Raw genomic sequence first — 22,688 nt, forward strand, 5'->3', positions numbered from 1 at the left:
CTCCTCGGGAAAGGAGCCCGAGGAGCAGGAGCACTGCCACCCATAAAGCTGCAGCCCAGGGAGGGCAGAGGTGGCACGGCCACTGCCCCTCATCCCAGTGTGTTATGTCACACGGTGATAAAGGAGAGGATTCCTGGGGATGAGCCCTCGGCCCTGCTGCTGGGGACATCCCTCCTCCTCCTCTACCTCGCCGGCATTCCCTGCATTCCCCTGCCTGGAAGAGCAGGGCTGCAAACCCAGCCGGGTCCCACCACCACCACGCCCCGGAAAAACCACCCCAGCCTGTTTGCTGCTGCCCTCCTGCAGGGCTGCGGCTGATGAAACGTGGTTTTTCCGACGGGACCCAGGGGGTTGTGTCCATACCACGGCAGATTTCTTGAAGCGGGATGGTGCAGGCATCCTCCATCCCGTCCCCAGCAGCACTGCTCCACAGCAAACCTCACGGGACCAGAGCCTGGTCTTGATCCACGGAGGGCACCGCGGGTCAGGCCCGTGGCTGGCATCGGTGATGCTCCATGGCAAGGGAGCACGAAGGATCACCGAGCACGGAGGGTTGGTGAAATATTAAAGCAGGAGCTTAATAAAGCAAGCCTGGCGGAGGCAATTACCCTGAGTAATAAAAATGGAAACGAGAGGACTTTGCCCCATCAGCCGGCACCGGCTGTACGCGGCACAGCCCTGATGCGGGTGGTGGCACCTGGGTGGCAGGAGGTGCTGAGAAATCCTTTGGGATCACCCGTGCTCCTTAGCCCCAAATCCCAGGGAGCCTGGAGAGTGCCTGGGATGCGATTCACACCTCCCCTGCCCGGGCAGGGTGCCGCAATGCACCTGAGTGGGGTGGATGGAGGGTGGCCCTGGTCCTCTGTGGGGCTCCCCTGGCAGCTGAGCGGGTCCCGGGGTGCCACGGGGGTGACAACGGGGGGGTGTCTGTGGTGGGGGGCAGCTCCCGGTGCTCCTGGTGGCACAGATTGACACGGGTGCCGGTGGCACTGCATGCTGGAGGTGCCCGTTGTGGGGACAGGGGGTGGTGACAGGGACAGGTAATGGGGTTGGCACCACCGGTGCTGCTGCAAGGCGGGCACCGAGCCGTGCTGTGCCACGCCGAGCCGAGCCGTGCAGTGCAGAAGCGAGCCAAACTGAGCTGCACCTGTGCCGTGCCAAGCCGAGCCGAAGCGAGCTAAACTGTGCCGGGATGGGATGGGACGGGACGGGACGGGACGGGACGGGACGGGATGGGATGGGACGGGACGGGATGGGATGGGATGGGAAGGAGTGGGACGGGACGGGACCGAGCCGGGGCGCACAGAAGCGAGCCGAGCAGCGCAGAACCAACCCCAAGCCGATCCCATCCGCTCCGCTCCGAGCCCCGCCGTCCCCCCCGGTGTCCCCGCTCCGTCCCGGCCAACTTCTCCCATTGGCGAGGCGGCGGCAGCTCCGCCCCGCTCCGGGCGTTTATAACCGGCGGGGCGGCGGCCGCACGCGGCCGGGCGGCGCTCCCGGTGCCGGTGCCGGTGCTCGGGGGGCTGCCGGCGGCGTCGGGGGTTGCTCGGGGGGCGGATGGAGCGAGCGGAGCGCTGGGCGTACGGCGCGCTCTGGGCGGCGCTGGGCGGCAGCCTGGTGCTGCGGGCGGCCCGGAGGGACGTGGTGCTGGGCCGGGCGCTGCTGGTGCCGCTGGCGCTGCTGGCAGCCCTGCAGAGCCTGTGCCGAGCCTGCCTGCCCCTGCCCCTGGGGCTCGCCTTGGCCGCCGCCGCCGCCTGCTTGCTGCTCCGCCGGGCCCCGCCGCGCAGGTTGCTGCCGGTGGCGGGCAGAGCCGTGCTGGTGACAGGTGAGTGAGTGAGTGAGTGCCTGGGGGGGGTTCCCCCGGAGCTGCGCGATGCTGGGGGTGACGGCTCGCCTCGGGGCTGCCTCCTCCTCTTCCTCCCCCGGGGAGCCGCTCGCACCGCGTCCGGTCCAGCCGGGGTCCCCTCTCCCCTCCTCTGCCCTCTCCGGGAGCTGCTGGGGGTGGCCGAGGCTGTGCCCCTTTCTCTGCAGTTTCCCTGTCCCCAGGATGTGCTGCTCAGCCCCTGCACGCCTCCTCGGATGCGGAGATATCGTGCACTCCCAGCTCAGCGCCTTCATCCTGGCTGTATTTCTTTGGGGTGTCCCCGTTTGCAAGCACCTCGTGTCCCCTCTCCTTCCTCCTGGCCATGTGCATGGCACAGCAAGGGCAGCCAGAGCCCCGTGGGGCACAGAGGGGTGCAGGTGGGCACCCCCGTGGGGGTGCAGGGCTCGGAGAGCCCCCAGCTCACACCAGGAGCTGCAGAAGGGAACAAGCATCCCTGGCTTGTGATGGGAAGCACCAGCCTGAAGGGTTCTGCAGGCAGGTGGGAAGAGGAGCAGCTCGTGGGAGCACGGGGAGGCCTCCGAGGAGCGGGGCAGTGGATGAATGAATGACTGAATGAGCACAAGGCAGTGCAAGGCAGGGCTGCCTGGAGAGGATGCATGCGTGACGGCCACACACAGCAGTCCCCGCTGGCCGGTGCCCCGTGGCTCACCTGGCTGCTGGCAGACCGGGTCAAGCCAGCCCCGGGCCTGGCATCGCCCGTGTAATGGGTGAGTCAGTGGCTGGAACAAGGTGTTCTTGCCCCGGTGTGCTGAAGTGACACCTCTGTGGCTCCGCCGTGTTTGCTCTGGGCTGTAAATACTTTGTGGTTTTACAGGTTGGAGGCGCAGCTGGCCGGGTCGGCGTTTCCTTGCCGCTGCTCCGGCAGGTGCCTGCGACGGCGCGGATGCGAAGGGCTGGGGCAGCATCAGCCCCCCGAGCATTTGCATGCCAATTAGCCCGATGCTTTCTGAGGATTAATCCTGCTCCTCCGGGCAGGCTGGGCTGCCGGCTGCCCTGTGAGAGCGGCAGTCTGTCCGTCCTCCTCCTGCCTGCGGGAAGCAAAACCCCTCAGAGGGAGGGGAGTGGGGCTGGGTACCTGGGGATGCAGGGCAGAGGCAGCAGCTGCGGAGCTCTTTGCTCTCTGTGCTGCTTGAAAAATGGAGCGGGACCTTCCTGGGACAGGCTGGGAGTCAGCATCTGATGCTCTGGCTCCACGTAACCACCATGGAGGTGAACATCCATGGCTTGGCTTCTCCTGGTCCAGCACCTGAGCAGGGGGAGCTGCAGCACAACTCCAAGCAAGGGCCCACGCTCCCTCTACCTGGCGTGGCTCGGTTATGAGCCCAGATCATCCTTTGGTCCTTTCTGGCCCTAGGGGATGTCTAAAATCCAGGGATTCCATCAAAACAGCCCAAGAAAAGTGGATTTCAGTGTTTGGAGCTGTGCAGCAAGGTGTCTGTTGATCCTTACACTTGGATGAGGAGCTGAAAGGAGTGAATCTTTGCTCAGATTGTGATGAAGCGAGCAGCTCCAAAATAACACAGAGTACTCAGCTGCTGGCTGGGGGGGTTATTTGGTTATTTGGGTGGTTTGGGCCCCTCGCATCCCTGCTCCTCCCTGGTGCCCAGCAGCCTGCGGGGCCAGCGGGTGTGCATGGATTGCCCCAGCTCCAGGCGAAGCACCTGGGTGAGCAGGGGCAGCCAGCGGGCTGGCTGGGAGCGCGGCAGGTCTGGGTCGGGAGCATCGTTCCTCCTCCTTCCCCGCTGCAGGGGAAACTCGTTTTTCCTGGTGAGGCTCTCTGGTTACAATCGCATGCCCCATTAACAATCCGAAATGGGTCAGAGCTTCAGATCGTATTCAAGGTTAGCAGCGGTTTTGCAACTTGATCGTAGCCGAGCGGCGCTTCGGCCTTTCCCATGGACTCAACAGATGTTGAAGCATCTGGTGAGTGCAGCAGGACGGCCTGATTCAATCCAGATGTCCGGGCTCTCGCTGCTCGGCTGTGAAGGTGAACCGCTGTCCTTGTGAGAGCAGCAGCATCGCTCCCACCCCGACCCTCTGGGCTCTGGGTGCTGTCCTAAGCCCACTTCTTCAGTGGGTGATGTGGTGAAGACTTTGGAGCTGTTCAGCACTTTGTGCACGTGCCGGGGAGCAGCTGTTGGAGCGGGGTCCCTGGGCACCCCAGTTGCTGGGGATGAATTCTGTCCCTCTGGCTCTGCAGGGCAGCGTGTGCTGGTGCTGAGCACCCAGCACCGTGGGGATAATTGGGTTAAACGGGGCTGTCCCAGCAGCAGGTTGCTCCATGCCTCCGGCTCGTGCTTTCCATTGCTCCCAAGTGCTGGATGCAGCATGTCCAGCCCCCAGAAGAGTCCAGGACGCAGTGAGCAGCTCATGGAGGCTGGTGGTGAGATGAGCAAAGCTCCGTCCCGGGCTGTGCTGAGCCTCCTGCACCTTCCGCAGCCTGCGGTGGCCGTGCCAGCCCCTGGGTGCCCGGGATCCCCGTCAGCAGCTGGCTGCAAATCAGATCGCTCCCTGCAACTGCCCTGGTTTTCCAGGGTCTATTAAAAATTAACAGCAAGGACAGCTATTCCTGCAAGCTGGGGTAAGGGGGGGGGGGGAACAAGACCCAAACCAAACACCCCAGCCCTGGTGCATGAGCAATCTTTTGCATTAAAAAAAAAAAAAAAAAAAATCGAAAATAAAAGCAGCACTTAACTCTGGTCAGGGGTAGAAGCATCAGGTTGTTTTGCTGGGAGCAGAGCAGGAAACCTGCCTTTTCTGCTTCTCTTTGCAGCGCTGAAGCTCTCGCCTCACTCTGTCAGCAGTTCTCCAAGGCTTTAGGATTCTTCTTCCCCTTGATAAGCTTCAAAGCCAGCGATCTTCCCCAGCCCACCGCAAACATTTCGGTGCGTGCGCTCAGCTTTTTCTCACCGATCCATGAAAGGAGCCCTCTCAGAGCCCTCTAATGACACAGACCCGCTGGGCACCGCGCGTGTGTGTGTGTCACCAAAAAGCGATGAGCACAGATAATTAGGAGGAGAAGCACAGCGAAGCTGCACGCTGCAGGAGGACGGAGCTGGTGGCGAGACCCAGGCGGGCTTGCTCAGCGCTCAGGGTTACGCCGGGACATGAGAGCAGCCAGGCAGAGGCTTCTCTGCAGAAATGAGAATGTCAGATGGTGCCGAGTGCCTCGGAAGCGGGGAAGTGTAGGCAGTTGCTGCCCTCTAGGCCAACGAGCAGCACATCTGTGCCGAGACCCCGGGTTGTGTTACCCGCTGGCTCGCCCCGAGCCGCGGTTCTGCTTACAGGGCAGCCGGGCTGCCCCCGTGGGGCTCGCCTCCCGCTCGGTGGGGTGATGCTGCAGGCTGGTGAGCCATTTACCTTCTCATAATCTCCCGTGGTCCATGCTGGAGGGTTGTAGGGCTTTCACCCCTTGCACTCTCCCCCTTTTCACCCCCTGGAATCCAGCCTGAGATCGCAATCTGAGCTCCCACGGGGTGGGAAGCGTCAGGGACCTTTGCGGTCGGGCTGTAGGCACGGTTTGGGGCTGTTTTCCTTGACTCTTGCCAGAAGTGTGCCTGCTGTCTCCTTCTCCTGTTCTCCCCGCCTGCTGCAGCCTCCAGCCCCTGTTCTTTCCCCCCAGCCCATGCGTGCCTCCACGTGCATCGTATCACTCCCGCTTCCTTGTTCCCTGGAGGGCTGCCAAGCCCCAGCCTTTTATCAACTTTCTTGGTCGGGGCTGGCTTTCCTGTCGCACATGGTGCCGTCCCTGGATTTGGCTGTAATCTTGAGAAGCACTTTTCGGCTTTACAGGCTTTGCTGCCACGCGGCCCCCTCGCTGCGCCGCCGACCCCCCGGAGCCAGATGGTGGGAGCTGCCCGGGCAGCTGGGGATGCCGAGGAGGGCCGGGCTGGTGGCTGCCTGGGGAAGAGGTGCCAGCCCCAGCGGCTTCTTTCTTTCTTTCTTCTGCTGGTGGCAATCAGCTTCTACCTCAAACACCCTTGGGGAGACCTGTGATCCCTCTCCGATTCCTCCTCTCCAGTGCTGGGGCTTCACTTTGACATGCCACGCATCCATTTCTCACATCCTTTCCCAAAGGCACCGTTACCTGTGGTTGCTCCCTCCCCAGGTCCCAGATCCCAGGTGGGGACAAGCCCTGTAACCTGGTGCGTGGCCATCCCACGGTGACTTGTCCCCACATCAGCTGGGACACCGCGCTATGCCTTTAGCAGCTGGTCCCAAGCAGATGTGTGCTTGGGTGCTGCCCTGTGCCCCGTCCTTCAGTGTGACCATGTGCTCAGAGGTGCTCTCCGTGTGTTTTGGGGACAAGGCACCAAAATTGGCTTGTGGCACTTGAGCTCTGCCTCTGACGAGCTGCTGGGAGCTGCTCCCTACAGCCTTCCATTGCCAAGAGACCCCAACACTGACACAGCTCCATCAAAACCAGCCTGGCTTTACTGTACCGTCACAAGCAATGCCAGCTCTGAGCTGCTTAAAACCATCCAAAGCCAACTGAGCCACAGCCCGGTTGGCTTGGGGGGGCCCTCAGCACCCACCCAGTGCCACCCCCTGCCATGGGCAGGGACACCCCCACCCCAGCAGGCTGCCCAAATCCCCATCCAGTGAGCACCGCCAGGGATGGGGCGTCCCCAGCTTCTCTGGGCAGCCTGTGCCAGGGCCTCACCACCCTCAGAGTGGAGGATTTTCTCCTAACATCTAATCTAAATCCCCCCGCTTTTAGTTCAAAGCTTTAGTTCAGCGCGGCCGTGGCTCTAGTTCATTGTGGTCATGGCTGGTGGAGATTCCTGGCTCTCCAGCCTGGATCCCACCCCGTGTCCTGGCCTCCCCGTGCTGTGGGAGGCTGGGTTGCCTTCGGTGCGGGCTCTGCTGTCCCTCAACGTGTCCCTGCTGCTGGCCCTGCGTCCTTCCCAGCGACAGCTCCCGCTGATGGATCGCCCTCGTGTCTCGGCAGCGCCGCGTCCCTGGTTCGCCGCGTTCCGCCCGAAGGTGATTATTCACCCGGTTATCGCTGAGGCTCTTCACAACTTCCTCTTCTTGGGGGGACATAAATTCCACATTAGCTTCGAAAGGAACACGCTGTGCCATCGCCCGGGCGGTGTTTGCGCTCGGATCTGTCACCACCTCGCTCATCCCCGCCTGGTTCCTGCAGCAGCCGAGGGGAGCAGGCACGGGGGGTGCGCAAATCCCAGCCCGTGGGGGGCCGGTGCCTCTCGGCGATGTGCCGCTTCTAGGAAATTCTCGGCACACGCTTTCTGTGAAACCCCAACTCTCTGCAATAGCTCCTGCTCAGAAGAGGCACTTCCTCCACCGCCGTGGTTTGCTGAGCCTCCCTTCAGCCCCGGTGCAGCAGCAGAGCACCGAGGTCTGGCCTTGGCACTGGGGGCACGCACCCTGCAGGTCCCTTGCTGTTCCTCACCAGCAGCTCATGGTGCCGGGTCGGGTTGTCTCCTGGGACGTCCTCCACCCATTGCTCCTGCCTCTGAGGAAGACCCTGGTGCTTTTGCACAAGCATCTGCTGAGCCTGTTGATGCAATATTTGGGCTGAGCTCGGCAGATCTGGGTGGCAAGCAAGCTTGCAGCGTGCTGTGAGGCTCCGTGCAAGTGGCTGGGTCAACCCAGTCCTTGAGCATCGCACCAAGCACTGGTCTCCCTCAGCACAAGGTGCTCGGGCTCGTCCCTGTCCTGGCTGCTCTGCCACGAGTGGAGCTCATCACTCCATCACCCCTCGTTTGCAACCCGTGGTGCCCAGCTTTTGGGGCTGGGGGCAGGCAACTGGTGGTTTTTTGGTGCCTGCTATCTCCCCACGCTGATTTATCTCACACCTCCTCTGGTGACGTTGAGCCCCCAGTACTGACGCACTGGAGCGGGTACCTGCTGCTGCAAAATGGGCTTTAATTCGGGAGCCCTGCTCGCGCGTCCTCCAGGGCTCCTCTCCATCTTCACCGCCGCGCCCGGCTGCCGCTGGTTGTCAAGGCAGAAAATCAGATTTTCCCCCGCTTCTCTTTGGTTTGTTAAGTGAAACATATCCTCCCAGGCGGAGGTTACGGCACATAATGCTCCATAAACACTCGGCTGATCCTTTGTAATTCATACCATCTGGCTGCTCCAGCCCTGCCGCAGCCGGCAGCCTTGTTCCCCAGCCCCTGCTCGGGGGCAACAGGTCCCAGAGAGTCCCTTGGAGCTCTTTTTTTTGTTCTCTTGTGGCTTTTTGGGGGATGTATGGGTGGTGCGTCCCATGGATAATGTGTCACAGGGATGGTGCATCCCATGGATAATCCATCCCATGGATGGTGAATCCCATGGCTGGTGCATCCCATGGATGATGTGTCCCATGGATGGTGTGTCCCATGGATGATGTGTCCCATGGATGATGTGTCCCATGGATGCTTTGTCCCATGAGGACCAAGAGCAGCCAGCCAACAGCATCCTTTTCCTGTAAGGGCTGGGATCGGGGCAAACGTAAGCCAGGGTCCAATTTCAAATTAATCCTATTAAAATCCAGACGTTTAATTTAAAGGATCTTCGTGGTCAGACTTAAAAAGCAATGGAGGGACGGGGCATGGGGCTGCTCCCCAGCTCCCCTGGTCTACAAGCCCCACCATGGGCTCAGGGTCCCAATAGAGGACACACCACTGCGGATGTGTCAGGGGCACCCACCCATGCATGGGGCGATGTCACTTGCTGTCCCATTCCCGTCCCCTCACCAGGAATTTGGGGCTGGGACACTGCTCACCCCAAAAGACCTCTCCCAGGGCATTCCTTTCATCCCCAACCCACGCACTGGGGACAAGCAGCGTGGGCTGGGCTGCTGCCACCTTCCACCACTCCCCACCACCTCCTGCCACCATGTGGCAAGGGGGCTGCTCCCAGGGGACCCCATGGCACGAAGCCACCCAGGGCACAGTTTCCTGGTGACAGGGAAGGGGATGGAGAGGCCGGGGCGGCTGCGGCGGCTCAGCTGCTGCGGGCACAGGTGCTGCTCCGGTCCCCTCCCTCGACGTGGCCCTGCCAAGAATTTGTTCCCTCTCGGCACGGGCTGACATCACCCGTTTATCGCTCCCCTCTCCAAACGCGCTCGGCATCCGGGAGGTGTTGGCCGCGGGGCCCTGCCCCAGACACACGGGCTTTTGTCTTCAGTTCTTCCTCCTGCCCACCCCGTGCGCCCCTCGGGGTGCCCGTGTCCCCTGCCCAGGACGGCAGGGATGTCTGGCTCCTCCGTCTTTGTGCTGTGGATGTTCCCCACCTGTTGATGCTGTTTCTTGCTGCATTCTCCCTCCTCCTCCTCTCCATCCCAATCCCGAGTCCCTCTGCTGAGCAATGTGGCCCCACATCCCTTGAGACCCTAGAGGACAAGCCCAGCATGACCCCCCCAACCCCTTTGCCAGTGACACCCGTGCTCTGCCTGCATCTGTCCAGCATCACCACCCGCAGCGCCCGTCCCCTCCGTGCCACCACCGTGTCCTGCTCTGGCTGCGGGGCTCCCTCCTCTGCAAGGTTTTTTTTTTGTGGGGCAGGGGTAGGTCACCGCCTTGGCTGGGACCGGGGGTTTCCTTCCATCCCCGTGCCAGGCTCAGCCCCGGCAGCGTACGGAGCACCTCCGAGCAAAATGTCAGCCTTGTTTAGCTTGGCATCCCAGGCAGGATTTGCGCTTGAGCCTCTGGAAACAAGCAGCTCAGCGTGCTAATCCGCTTGGCCGCGGCGCCCGGCCCCCCTCCGGCTGATGGTGTCCTTGGGGCCGGCGTCGTCCTCGCCCTGGGCTTTGTTCGCACGAGACTCCGCAACCACAGGGCGCAGGAGGAGCTTTTGCTTTGCACCCTCTGGGATTTTCCACTTCTTTCAGCTTGGAAGAGGTTCAGGCACCTTGGGAGCAGTGCTGGTGCTTTGGGGGATGCTCAACCCCGGGGGCATCCCCTACCCAGCGGGGTCCCTGGGGATGCTGTGGGGTGGCTGTGGGGAGAGCAGGTCCCATGCACACCCCCGGGCTCTGAGATGTGACCCCGTGGGGATGAGGACACGCGGCTGGGGGGAAGCCACCCCCACTCCAGCAGCCCTGCGTCACGTCCCGTGTCGGCGGTGGGCACGGGGGGGTTGTGGTTTGACAGCTACCGGCTGGTAGCCGCCTTGTCTCCTGGCTCAGATCTGCTCAGCAAAACTGCGGCGGGCGCCTTGAGCACGTGTCCGGCCCCGGTGCCGGCTGCGGGAGGAGACCTGAGACAGCAAAACGTGAGCACACTGCATAGCCTGGTTAAGCACCCCCCAAAAAAACGTGCCTGGACCGGAGCAGGAGAGTGGTGGCTGGGTGCTCAGCACCTGCAGAGTCTTTTGCTTGTGCTGGTGAGGAGCATCCCTGGGGCTGGGCAGAGGCAATGCGAGGAGCGCTGAGCATGCGGCGTGGTGAGCATGCACTGCACCGAGCCTGAAATGTGCCGAGTAGGCAAACGTGAAGAGCCTGCGATGGGGTGAACATGCAACGCGATGAGCGCGCACCGTGATGAGCACAAAATAAGACGAACGGGCTGTGCAAAGAGCATGCAGTGTGACGAGCACGCCAAGTGACGAGCGTGCAATGCGCCGCGCATGCGAGGTGCTGAGCACGCAGAGCACTGAGCACACGATGCAGGCAGTGCTCATCTCCCTCCTCATCCTCTTCGCCACCCCCGAAGCTGGTGCTCAGTGCCCAAATGCGCCGCAGGATCCGGCCGAACCTCCTGCAGAGCCCCCGGGGCAGGCTCCCGTCCCCGTTTGCAGCCTGATTTTGCAACCCGGGCTTCGTCTCCGCTCAGCCCCTGCTCCGAGGCAGGCGCTGGATTGCCGCTGGCTCGGGGCCGCAGCGTGGGAGGGCCGGGGAGGGGGGCAGCTCCGCCGGCAGCCCCTCGCCGCTCGAAGCAAAACCATTTGGCAGAGCCGGGGCTGGGACGGGGGAGAGCTGGCTTCTGCGGCCTCCTCGTGATGCAGCATCCTCCAAAGGACGCGTGCCCAGCGCCTCGGCTCAGACTGGCCGGCTCCAGCGCTCCCCGGAGGGGCGCAGCGGCTGCGGTCCCGGGGTTTGCTCCTCGCTCCGTGCCCAGCCCCGCGCTCGGGGGCATCGCGGGGTGCACGGGTGCTGGGCACGGGTCGGGCAGCAGCACCGGTGTTTTTGGGGGTGAATTCAGCACCCCTCTTCTTTTGCTCCCGAGACCAGTCCCAGCAGCCTCCCTCCCCCGGTCCGGCCTTTATTTGCCTTTTCTCACGCTGAATTTTTGCCACGGCTGTGTTTTCCCATGTCTCCCCTCCCGGGAAGCCCGGCAGCGCGTTAACCTCCTCGGCCGGCCACCGCCTGAGACCTTAAATAACTCCAGAGCATCGCCGCCCTCCTCCCGCCAGCCCCGAGCAGACTTTGTGTGTGTGTGTGTGTGTGAGAGACCGAGAGAATAAATTAAAACTTCCGAAACCAGCCTCCGAGGCACCACAAACCCTCCCAGCAATTGCTCCCAGCGCTGCCCGGCCGCGCTTTCTCCCTTCTCAGCAGCCTGGGCCAAAACAAGCCCGGCTCCCGCTGCAGCCTCCCTTGCCAGCCTTTGGGGATTTATTTATTTAATTATTTATTTGGTCTCCCTGGGATTTTTTTGGGGTGTTTTCAGGTGTTCTGAGGATCCGGCATGCAGCCGAGGGGGTGCCGCTTTGTGCTGTGACCGGGAGCTTTCGCGTCCCCGGGGAAGGCAGCGGGGAGCCCTGGGGACACGGCTGCGTGCGCTTTTATTTTCCAACTTTATCTTTATTGCCGTTTTCTCCTGCCCTGTTGGGCAAGGCGAAATGCACCTCCGGCCCCTTCCCACCCGCTGAGCACCGCGGCGGCCGGCTCCGGGGCGTGTTATCGCGCTGGCGGCCGGCCAGGCTCCTTTATGGGTTTATGACGCAGCAATAAAGTCGATGGGAGATGGGGACCCGGCCGTGGACACCGAGCCCAGCACAGCTTATCGGGCTGCCCCGGCGCTGGAGCAGGCAGCGCCCTGTTCCTGGCTGGGGGCGATGCAGCTGTACGCTGGCTCCAGGTGAAGGATATGGCCCCGTGCCTTTTCTTTTTCAATTACTTTTTAATTTTTAATTTAAAATCAGGGCTGGCTGCGTTAACCCCGCTCGCTCCCCCCCCTCCGTGCAGGTCACCAGCTGTCCCTTCGTCCTGCCCCGTGCAGGTCACGGGTGCCCCCAGGGAGCACCCAAGGGTGCCAGGGCACCCTCTGGGGCCCCGCGGGAGGGTGCAGGCGATGGGGCTGGCCTGGCAGCGCTCCCCCTGTTAATGGTTAATGCGGTCAGGCAGCTGGGGCGGCGCGGGGAGCTATCAGCACTGCCATCAGCCCCGGGAACACGCTGTACCGGGCCGGCTGTTTGTTTCCATCCCCACAGCACCCATCTCCCCGCCGGCAGCACAGCCCTGGAGCTGTGGCTCTGCTCCAGCCGAGGACACGAGGGACGTCCCACGGGGATGCTCCCCCGGGGCTTGAAGGTGGCAGGAGAAGACCAGAATCGCTTTTTCTTCCCCCCCCCTTTCCCCGCCAGGTGCTGCTGTGTTTTTGGCACTGTTTTCAGGAGGCTGAACATGTTCGGGGAACTGCAGCATCTCCCAGCTGGGCTTGCGCTGGCGTCTAACAGTGGCTGGTGGAGGGGGTTTTTGGGATGCTGTACCCAGAGCGGGGTGTTTGGTGGGTCCCCTGGCTCCCCACAGGGCTCTGGGATGTTCACCGGTGCCGGCTCAGAGCCCACCAGGCCGGTGCCTCGCTGTGCCCGCGGGTGCCGAGCCTGCCCTCCGCGGTTTTATCAGCTCCTCGCATCAGCGGCGCGCTCGGGGCGATGGGTTTGCCGATAAGGGAGTGTTTTCTTCCTCCCATGCGAGAGAGAGAAAACAGCAGCTTCGTGACCTGCGGGTGCCCCAGGACAAGGTCACGTCCCCAGCGGGTGCTGGGGACCCTGGGGCTGGGGGCGTCAGGGGCAGGGGGCACGCGTCTGGTGGCTGTCGCCGGCCACCACGAGGCTCCTGTTGGCTCTTGCAGGCTGTGACTCCGGCTTCGGGCAGGCGACGGCGCGCCACCTGGATGCTTTGGGCTTCCGCGTGTTCGCCAGCGTGCTGGATCCACGGAGCCCCGGCGCCCAGGAGCTGCAGAAAAGCTGCTCGCCCAGGCTGACGCTGCTGCAGATGGACCTGACCAAGCCCGAGGACATCCAGCGCGTCCTGCAGCACATCCAGGCTCACACCAACAGCTCAGGTGGGAGCCCGTGGCACCCCCGGTACCGCGTACAGCCCCCCCCGGGACCTCTGCTTGTGTGCAGCGTGGTGGTGCCCACCCACGGGCTGCATCCTTGGTTGCAGCCACGCTAAAAGCTCTGTCCCAAGGCACCCTGTGGCTCCGGGGGGGCAGGGTTCCCACCTGGGCCACTTTTTTGAGCGTCCCCCTTCCCCCAGGTCTCTGGGGTTTGGTGAACAACGCCGGCTTCAACGATATCATCGCGGACGCGGAGCTCTCGCCGCTGGGCAACTTCCGCACCTGCATGGAGGTGAACTTCTTCGGCTCGCTGGAGCTCACCAAGGGGCTGCTGCCCCTGCTCCGCTCCGCCGGTGGCCGCATCGTCACCGTCAGCAGCCCGGCGGGTGAGCGGCCCCGTGAGACGTGGGGACATGGGGACGGGGCGGGGAGCGGCACCCCGGGGTGCCCCGGAGGGATGCGCCAGGCTTGGGTGCACGGCGAGCATCCCCAGCTGGGCTTTTGGTAGCCCAAACCTTTGCCCAGAGGGTGGGTGTGCAGCCCTTAGGGGCTTTTTCTGCGTGGAGCTGCGTGGGAGCCATGGGTTTGTCCTTTCTCCCCTCCAAGGTGACCTCCCGTTCCCCTGCCTGGCAGCCTACGGGGCATCGAAGGCTGCCCTCAGCCTGCTGATGGACACCTTCCGCAGCGAGCTCCAGCCTTGGGGCGTCAAAGTCAGCCTCATCCTGCCCGGGTACTTCAAAACAGGTGAGAGGCACCCAGCAGGCGGACCCGGAGCCCCGGGGAGGGACCCAAGGCAGCAGGGGAGCAGCAGCTGCAGGGTGCTGTGAGCGCAGGGGGGGCATCCCCGGCCACCACCTTGGGGAACGGGGCCAAATGGATTCAGAGCTGAGTCCTATGGGGTGTGTGGGTGCTGGTACCTGTGGGAGGCTCGGTCAGGATCATGCCCTGCCGCCTGCTCCTTTACCTCTGGGATGGCTGAACGTGGTGAGCACCATCTCCAGCCACTGCCTCTCCACGGTCTTTGAGCGCCCACCGGGGTTTTGGAGAGGTTTTTTGGACACGGCCGCATGAGCTTGGGCACCACGGGGCAGGGCAGGACGGGGGCGCCCAGCTCACGGTGTGGGGCTCACATCCCTGCAGGAACGTGCGACCCCGCCTTCTGGAACCTGCAGAAGCAGCAGCTGGTGGCCCGGCTGCCCCAGGAGCTGCTGCAGGCCTACGGCGAGGACTACGTGGAGGAGATCAACCGGCAGTTCATCCAGTTCATGAAGGTGGCCGTGGAGGACCTCAGCGCGGTGGTGAACAGCATCACGGACGGGCTCCTGGCTGCCAACCCCGCCGTGCGCTACTACCCAGGGCAGGGCCTTGGGCTGATGTATTTCATACACCGCTACCTGCCCTATTTCGTCCGAGACTTGTTCCTCAAAGGATTGTTCATCAACCCCAAGCTGCCCCGAGCGCTGAGGCCGGAGCAACACACGGCGGCGAAGGAGGCCTGACCTCAGCCCGCATGCGGTCGCGGGGCAGGAGGGAGCCTTCTCCTGGGATCGCCAGGCACAGCAGCCCCCGAGCGCGTGCGCAGCCGCCGGCATCGCCGCCCTCGTGCACCACGGGGTGGGGGGGGGAACAATCAGCACTAGACCTAAAACCAAATCGCTTTCCCAAATCAGGCAGATGCAGATCTATTTTCTATCGTGCGAGAATCAACATTTTTCTAGAGACTTTGTTTTTTGTTTGTTTGTTTTTGTATTTTTTCTAACCGTGCATCCTGCGACGGGGCCACTCTTGCCTGACTCTGCATCTCCGCACCAGGCGCTGGGACGTACCTGGGGCACTTCTCAGCTCCGTGGCAGCTCCCCGACCGCTGCTGGAGCTGCCTCCGTCTCCACCGCCCCGCAGCTGGGTCGGGTGCGGGGTGCTGCGGGTGCTGCCGTGCCAGCCCTGCCTCCCCGCGGTTGGTTTCACACTCCACGAGCTCCCAGCGAGAGCAAGAGGCTGCGGGCACTGCAGAGCTCTTCACCAGATGAACTACGTGATTGTCACTTTTTAAATAAATCTCTTCTTGATAAGCCACTGGGCTCTCGCAGTCTCCTTCTGCGTTTGGGGGTGCCCTGCCCAGAAGGGGCACCCCCAGCCAGCCCCGGGGCAGCCAGGAGAAGCACCCCGCCAGCACGGGGCCCTGGGGACGTGCGAGGAGGCGCTGGAGAAAGCAGGGAGAGCGCGGTGCAGTAGGCAGATATTTATTGGTGTGGAGAGGAGGGGGGTCACAGGGTAACAAACACTGCAGAGGTGACCACGGCACAAGCTGGGACAGAGCCGCTGCTGCCAGGCAGGACGGATGGGGAGCACCCATCGGGAATTCCCCATCGAAGCCCCTCTGCAGCCCCCAGGCCAACCCTGAGGCAGACAGGGGGTGGCTCTGCCCCGGCACCAGGCGTGCCCTACATCCATGCAGCCACCCGGAGCAGGGCAGGGGCTCTCCCGTGTCGCAGCAGCACCCGCAGAGCCCAGAGCCTTGCACCTTGTGCCAGACACAGCTCCAAGCCACGGGGTTCGCAGGGGAGGAAGGAGCTCAGGCGGCTTACGGAGCCCTTTCAAGCTCCAGCGACCGAAGAGAGCAGCTTTTGAGGACGCTAGCCCTTAGTGCAGATGCTGCTGGAGCCGGGAGGAGCGCGCTCCACACATGCTCTGGCTCTGCCCTCACGTTCCCACAGGCTCCGTCCCAGCCCTGGCCAGGGCTGCTCAGCCTGTCCCACCTCAGGGTTCGCTACGAGGGATGCGGGGATTACACAGCAGCATTGGCTACGCTACAAATCACACTCCAACTAAATCTCACGGGGACAACGCTGAGGAGGAGGCGTGCTCGGAGCGCTGACAGCGAGGACTCCTGGCCGTGGCAGACCCCGACGCGCTCCTCTGCAGCGGTGGGAACCACTTGGAGGCAGCAAGCCCCGGCTGGTGCTTGCTCTGCGAGCAGAAGCACATACAGCAGGTTAGTACAGGAACACGGCTACTACGAGATACACGACAGGAGGCGTCCCTCCCGCTGCACAGGGCCAAGCCTGAGCCACCGGCCCCTCTGGACCCCTCACTGCACACACAACTCAAACTTCAGCTTGTGAATAATTTAACTAGCGACTGTACAGTTTCCCCATCCGAGCCAGTTCGACAGGTGGGACATCCCTGGAGTCTGGGCAAGGGGTAACTCGGGGGGCACGCAGAAGATTGACAGGGGTCCCTCTGGACTCCAGGGGTGGGAGGGTCGGGCAGGAGCAGGGCAGGGTTAGAAGATGGGAATGTAGTTGTCGATCTTGGTCCTGTGCCGCTGGGCGATGCACTCTGCGATCCACACGATGTTGCGGCACTCCTGCTCCTTCAGCTTCACGAAGGCGTAGAAGACTCCGAAGTGGAACTGGTTGAGGAACGCCAGCTTGTTCAGCTTCACCTGGGGAAAGCCCGGAGGAGGATGTCACTTGTCCACCTCTGCCAGGTTGTCCTCTGCTGGAGGAGGCAGCCCAGGCAAGGATGGAGCAGCTTGGAGGTCCTGCGACTTCCCCAGCAGGCTGGGGGCTCCTGGCTCAGAGAGGACAGGCTCTGGCACTTGAAGGGGGAAGGATTTACACCCTCACGTGCTGCCAGAATCCTCCTTTCCCACATAATTACTCTGCTCTTGCTCTCGGTGGGCCAAACATCCATCGGCAGCCCCAAACCTGCCTCCCACACTGCTCTAAGCTGTCTGGGTGACAACGTGGGCCCCCACAGCCATCAGTACTGAGCACCATTCCCTCCCTGGAGCACAGGGAGAGCATCCTCTTCCCTCCCCAAACTCTGCTGATCTGCAGCACTGACGCTCGGGAGCATCAGGCAGACAACCTTGCTGCTGCCCTGAGCTTTGGAGGAGGCCCAGGCAGCCACGCTTGTCGAGCGGTGTCTCAGGGCTCACTCACCTCATGCTCAAAGAACCTGTCTTCAAGGGTCTTGTCTCCAGGGTTGCTGCCAGCCCCTTCAAACAGCAGCTTGTACTCCTGCAGGAAGACATCACGAGAGGATGTACCCGATTCCAGTACCCTCAGCAGCGCGCCTGGGCCCCGTACATCAGACCCCCAGCCACTACATCAGCAGCAGAGGACAGAGAAGCCAAAAGTCATCTGCCCTGAGAGCACACGAGCACACAGGATGCTGTGAGGCTGCACTGCACACACCCCACCTGGGGACCTGCTGAAGACAACGCCCAGAAGAGCAGAGAATCTTTCATCTGTGAGCATCACAGGTCCAGCCAGGGATCCTGCCCCTCCTCTGAAACGTGCAGTGTTCGTGGTGTGGTGCCTGCAGGCAGGATGCAGCAGGCACATCCCTTCCACGTACAGATCAGTGTGTTTAGGCCATGCCCCTGCACCCACAAACACTGGCACACGCTGCTTCAGCAAGGGGACACTGAGCTCTCCGACCCCAAATAACAGAGAACAGGCAGCCCCCACCCTAAGCTGTCCGTCCACATGCTCCCCCAAGCCCCTGAGAAGTTCTGAGGCAGAGCAGGTCCTTGCTCCAGTCCCCCAAAGCACTCACGGGGTAGTAGTCAGCAACGTTTTTGACTTGTTCGTAGTCATCTGCTCTGGCCAGCTGAGCCAGCCCCTCGGGGTAGAGCTTGCCGCAGTGCGGGAACAGCTTCGCCCGGTCCTCCTTGGACAGCTCCGTGCCGAACGAGTTGATGGTGATAATGAAGGCCCTGCGGTCAGCTTCGAACTGCGGGAGAAGAGAGTTTCACCTCGGGCTGCAGGGGCTTTGACAGAGGTTGGTGGGTAACGGTGCTGCTCTGAACAGAGCCGCATCAGAGGGCGGCACGAGCTCGGTGCCTGGGACACACACAGCAGGGGGGGGCCACCTGCAGGACCACGAGGTGCTGCCTGGGGAGGAAATCCACTCAGGTGAGGAAATCCCCACCTCAGGCACAAGCCAAGGCACTGAGCAGCACCCTGCCCAGCTCCAGGAGTGGTTCCCTGTTGCCCCTGAGCCCTGCACATCCAACAGCCAGCTCTGGCACGCAGATGGATCTCAGAGACTAGTTCTGGTTGCTCTCCTGCTTGTTGGGTGGATGAAGAGGCTGCCATGAAGGCAACACATGGGCCAGCATCTGGCAAAATCAGGAGCAGGCAACCAAACCTGCCCAAAGCCATGTGCAGACATTGTTTTCCTAGGTCAGGCTGCACTGGGATGCTGAACAATATCCCGAGCACCTGAAATATGGGTGGAGCGCTGAGTATCACCACAGGAGTTTCCAGACCTACCTCCAGGATTGGACACATGGCGTCTGCTGTAGTACCTCCAAGCGCCTTGCAGAACTTGTAGAAGGACTCCAGGTATGCCTGCAAGAGAGAGAAATGAGTGCTCTTCCACCCAGCTTCCTTTACTGCCCCACAGGGCCACTCAGGAGGGGGCAGAAGGCGAGCAGGGATGCTCCCAGACACTTTATAGCACAGCACAGCCTCTCTCACCCCGTGTGAACTTGGACACCAAGCCCACACGAGGGACAGTGCTTCCCCAGGAGCCGGAGACATGAAGGGCTGTGGTTTGGTTTGCTCAAGTGACTGGATGAGCTTAGAGCAGGCAGAACCCCAGGCAAGAAGGTTAAAGCCTATTTTGCTCCTTTGAGTGGTCTAACTCCAAAGCATTCGCTGAAGTTTCACATGGTTTCCTGACCCCGCTCTGGCCTCTCCAAGCATGCCAAGCCACACAACTATAGCTGCAAGACCTAAGCTCAGAAAGTAGCCCTGTGTAAGCGGAGTCGAGATGAGACAGGACATCTGTGAAGGAAACCAGCCATCCTCTGTAATTCTCTTTTCACACTGCAGCCGCTTGGTCTCCATCCCAACTGGAGCACTGCAGAAATCATACGAGGCTAGGCACAGCCAGGCTGCCTCCAGGAAACGTAATCCTTTGTGGAGATGTACCATAATCCAGCTGGAAGATGACTCCATCTCCCACGGGGAGCCGTGGAGGCAGAGCACGGCTGAAAGTGCTGTTCAGCAAAAACTTTCTCAGAAGAAACCATCATGTGCTAAAACACCTCCCTGCACAGAGCTGCGAGCGGGATCACATAAAAGGAATGGCAAAGCAACGATGCTGAGACATCACAAACCTCTGCCTCGTCATAAGATGGACCACAAAGGCGTGTGCTGGACACCCTTGGCTCCAGAAAAGCACCTGGATTACTGTGTTTGGCAAATAGTTGACACCACATGGTGCACAAGGGCACTGCTGGGTGAGCACTGCTCATCACAGCAATGTGATGTGAGCAGCAGCCCAGCTGAAGGGCCTCCACACCAACGCACGCAGCATGGGAAACGAGCAGGAGGAGCTGGAAACCATGGTGCAGCGAGACAAACATGACCTGACTGCTGTCACGGACACGTGGTGGGATGGATCACACAACTGGAGCGCTGGAACGGAGGGCCAGAAACCCTTCAGCAGGGATAGGCAGGGAAGGGAACTGATTGTGGAGAAACAGCCACGGACAGGTTGGGAGCTTGTGGGTGAGGGTTAAAGACCGATAAAGGACAGGTTGTGGTTGGGGTCTACCACAGGTTCAAGGAGCACCTGTGGATGAAGCATTTGGGCTTCGGCTGCAAGAAGTGTCGTGCTTGCACGCTCTCCTCCTGATAACTTTTACCATCTGGATTGTCAGCTTGGAAAATGACACAGCAGGCTGTAAGCAAACAAAATTCCTAGAGAACACTGAGGATAACTGCTTGGTCCAGTGTTACACAGAGCGAGCAGAGGGGAAGTGTTACGGACCTGGTGTTCACCAGCTCCGAAGAGCTCATTAAAAGAGGTCAAGACCGGAGGCAGTCTGGGCTGCAGCGACAACGCCCTGGTTAAGTTTGTGATCTCGAGGAATAAAGGCCTGGCAAAGGGCAAAGTCAGGGCCCTGAACTTCCGAAGAGTAAACTTCAAGCTATTTTAAGAGCTAGTAGATGACATCCCCTGGAACGCAGTCCTTAGGGACAAAGGAGCTGAGCAGAGCTGGCAGCTCTTGAAGGATGTTTTCCTTAGAGTGCAAGGACTCGCCATTCCTCCTATAAAAAAGCAATCGGGGAGGGCAGACACCAGGATGGCTGAGCAAGGACCTGCTGGTCAAACTGAGGCACAAGAAGGAAATGCACACGCAGAGGAATGACAGGGACACGCGGCCAGGGCTGCAGCACGGATGTGCAGGGAACCTGGTGCCTTCTGTGATGGAGTGAGCACATCGGTTGGCAAAGGAAGAACGACCACTGTCACCTACCTGCACTTCTGCAAGGCCTTTGACACGGTCCCACATGACACGCTGGTCTCCCAAGTGGAGTGATGGATTTGATGGGTGGATCACTCAGTGGGCAAGGAGTTGGCTCGATGGTCACACCCAGAGAGTGGCGGTCAATGGCTCCGTGTCCAAGTGGAGGCTGGTGACAAGTGGTGTCCCTCAGGGGTCTGTCCTAGGACTGGTACTGTTTAATAGCTTTAGCAATGACACAGACAGTGGGATCGAGTGCACCCTCAGCAAGTCTGCAGATGACACCCAGCTGAGTAGTGCAGTTGATACACCAGAAGGAAGGGATGGCATCGAAAAGGACCTGGACAAGCTGGAGAATTGGGCCCACATGAAGCTAATGAGGTTCAACAAGGCCAAGTGCAAGGTGCTGCACCTGGACCAGGGCAATCCCAGACATGAGGACAGGCTGGGAGAAGAACTCATTGAGGGCAGCCCTGCAGAGAAGGACTTGGGGGTTCTGGTGGACAAAAAGCTCAACATGAGCCAGCAGTGTGCGAGCAAAGATGATCAAGGGGCTGGAGCACCTCTGCTGTGAGGAAAGGCAAGCACAGAGCATCACCCTGCAGAGCTATCACAGGAACAAGGGCATGGATATGGAACTTTGCTTGAAGTCCACAGATGAAGGGTGCTGGACAAAAGGTTCAGTCCCAGTTCTGCCCTTCCCAGAGCTCACAAGCAAGCTTTAGGCCTTAGAAGCAAAAATGGGTGAACTCAGATACCCAGCACTGAGTGAGGATCCAGCATCACAGGCATCATGGAGACACGGGCTGCAGGAAAGCTGCATGGGTACCCTCCCCTGCGGACCCCTCCACAGCTGACATCAATTTACAGGAAACTCTCCGCTGTCCAGAAAACCATATCGCAGAAATAGCGGTGTGCTTGCACTTAATAGTCTTCAGAAGTCTTTTATTTCCATGACACCACTCAATTACCCTCTGCCTCCTGTTAGTCTTGTTTGTCTTTCACATCCAGACTGAAGGGAGATCTGTGGCTGGGCTGTCCATGGTGACTCTTTCCACATCATCCACAATTTTCATCATGATTCACTCCCCTTCCAGCTGAGGAACCCAAACCTTTTTTGTAGTTTCCCATAAAGAAGTCATTGTACCCAAACCTTTATTATGTCTCTCTCAGCAACTTCTGTTCAGCTCTTCATATTTGGAGATGAGAGAGGAGAGGAACAGACCAGGAAATGCACAGGACAAATGCACTACAGATGTACGCAGCAGCACGGTGATGTTTGTGCAGTTCTCCCCTGTCCTACTGTTAAGAACAGACTGCCCTAGACAGAGACACACTTACTGAGGTCGGTCACAACCCAAGGGTTCATTTAGTGGTAGCAGGGAAGAAGGAAACCTCACTCTACAAGTGGGATGAGGATTCCCTCCTTGCCTCTCCCGTGTAACACTCCACATTTATCCCCACTGATGTGTCTGCTGTGCGTTACTGTCCAGCCACAAAGCTCCTTCGGCAGGTTCCTACAGGCAGGTTGCCAGCAAAGGCTAGCAGCCAGCCAGCTTCGTTTCAAATATCCAATAAAGACACGGAAAAGAAGGAGTAAGCAGCAAAGATTACGATGCTGGCATGCCTCCACTGCTGACCTCCTTCTACTCTAAGAGCTGGCCGCTTTTATCTTCCGCTCCTCATCGTAAACATATTCAAGAACCTACTCAGTTGCCACTGCTTACTTAAGAGCTTTCAGAAAGAAACATTTGTAATTGCTTTTCCCATCTGAATCCTCCTCAAACCTCGTCTGTGTGCTTGTCCATTCCTTCAAGAAGTGCCTCCAGTAGGTCTGGGTGGCCATGAGCATCTGTCCCAGGCACCCATCTGCTGTGCTCTTCAGAGCAGCTCCACAGAGACACAGACCTGATTTTACTTCCCTAATCTGCCCGCAAAGACCATTTGCATTGTGTTATCCATTTTCCAGACCCTGAGGCTGCCAGTGAGCACCTGTAAGCTGCAGTCACCTCTTCCACCCCTGCATCCCCGTGATTTATTGCTGACAGCAAGCAGCCTGCCCCTGCTCTCCCCGGGGGCTGCTCGTTAGGAAGATCCAGTCCCAGCACACGCTGAGAGGTACCAGGCAGCGACCCTTCAGTTTAGGGCTAGGAAAAGCAGAAAGCAAAGGAGTAGCAGCCTCAGAAAGGAGATGGAAAGGACGTGGCAGCTGGGAGCCAAGGAGAGGGCACCCGCCAGCCTGTTTGCTCTGTGCCTGCCTCTCCCCGGCTCAATAAGGAGCTCTGCACCCTGCGAG

The 22,688-nt window shown here is 60.7% G+C and overlaps 2 protein-coding genes across 3 annotated transcripts in view; one reads left to right on the forward strand and one right to left on the reverse strand.

The window, feature by feature from the left end:
- The first annotated feature begins 1,503 nt into the window (after nt 1–1,503).
- HSD11B2 (hydroxysteroid 11-beta dehydrogenase 2) lies at nt 1,504–15,195 on the forward strand. Its single transcript, XM_084533465.1, has 5 exons — nt 1,504–1,825; nt 12,913–13,125; nt 13,323–13,508; nt 13,729–13,866; nt 14,263–15,195. The coding sequence occupies exons 1-5, from the start codon at nt 1,558–1,560 to the stop codon at nt 14,619–14,621; spliced, it is 1,164 nt and encodes a 387-aa protein (XP_084389591.1). The 5' UTR covers nt 1,504–1,557; the 3' UTR covers nt 14,622–15,195.
- A 151-nt stretch (nt 15,196–15,346) lies between these two features.
- ATP6V0D1 (ATPase H+ transporting V0 subunit d1) overlaps nt 15,347–22,688 on the reverse strand; it is a 33,371-nt gene continuing 26,029 nt past the window's right edge. Inside the window, exons 5-9 of one of the 2 annotated variants that reach the window (XR_014697238.1) lie at nt 18,408–18,485; nt 17,689–17,865; nt 17,070–17,147; nt 15,894–16,567; nt 15,347–15,519 (exon numbers count right to left, since the gene is read on the reverse strand). Coding sequence is in view for 1 of the 2 variants with exons in the window: in XM_084533466.1 (XP_084389592.1) it covers nt 16,406–16,567; nt 17,070–17,147; nt 17,689–17,865; nt 18,408–18,485 (495 nt within the window). In the remaining variant the exon portion in view is untranslated. Of the gene's footprint in view, nt 16,568–17,069; nt 17,148–17,688; nt 17,866–18,407; nt 18,486–22,688 lie in introns of both variants that reach the window. The other variant, XM_084533466.1, reaches the window with a different exon arrangement.

This window comes from Aythya ferina (assembly GCF_964211825.1).
Source record: "Aythya ferina genome assembly, chromosome: 12".
NCBI classification, from domain to species: domain Eukaryota; kingdom Metazoa; phylum Chordata; class Aves; order Anseriformes; family Anatidae; genus Aythya; species Aythya ferina.

Coding starts and splice junctions, on each gene's coding strand:
- HSD11B2 (XM_084533465.1), top strand. CDS start 1,558: ATGGAGCGAGCGGAGCGCTGGGCGTACGGCGCGCTCTGGGCGGCGCTG. Junction 13,126..13,322: donor GGCTCACACCAACAGCTCAG/GTGGGAGCCCGT, acceptor CCCTTCCCCCAG/GTCTCTGGGGTTTGGTGAAC. Junction 13,509..13,728: donor CACCGTCAGCAGCCCGGCGG/GTGAGCGGCCCC, acceptor CTCCCCTCCAAG/GTGACCTCCCGTTCCCCTGC.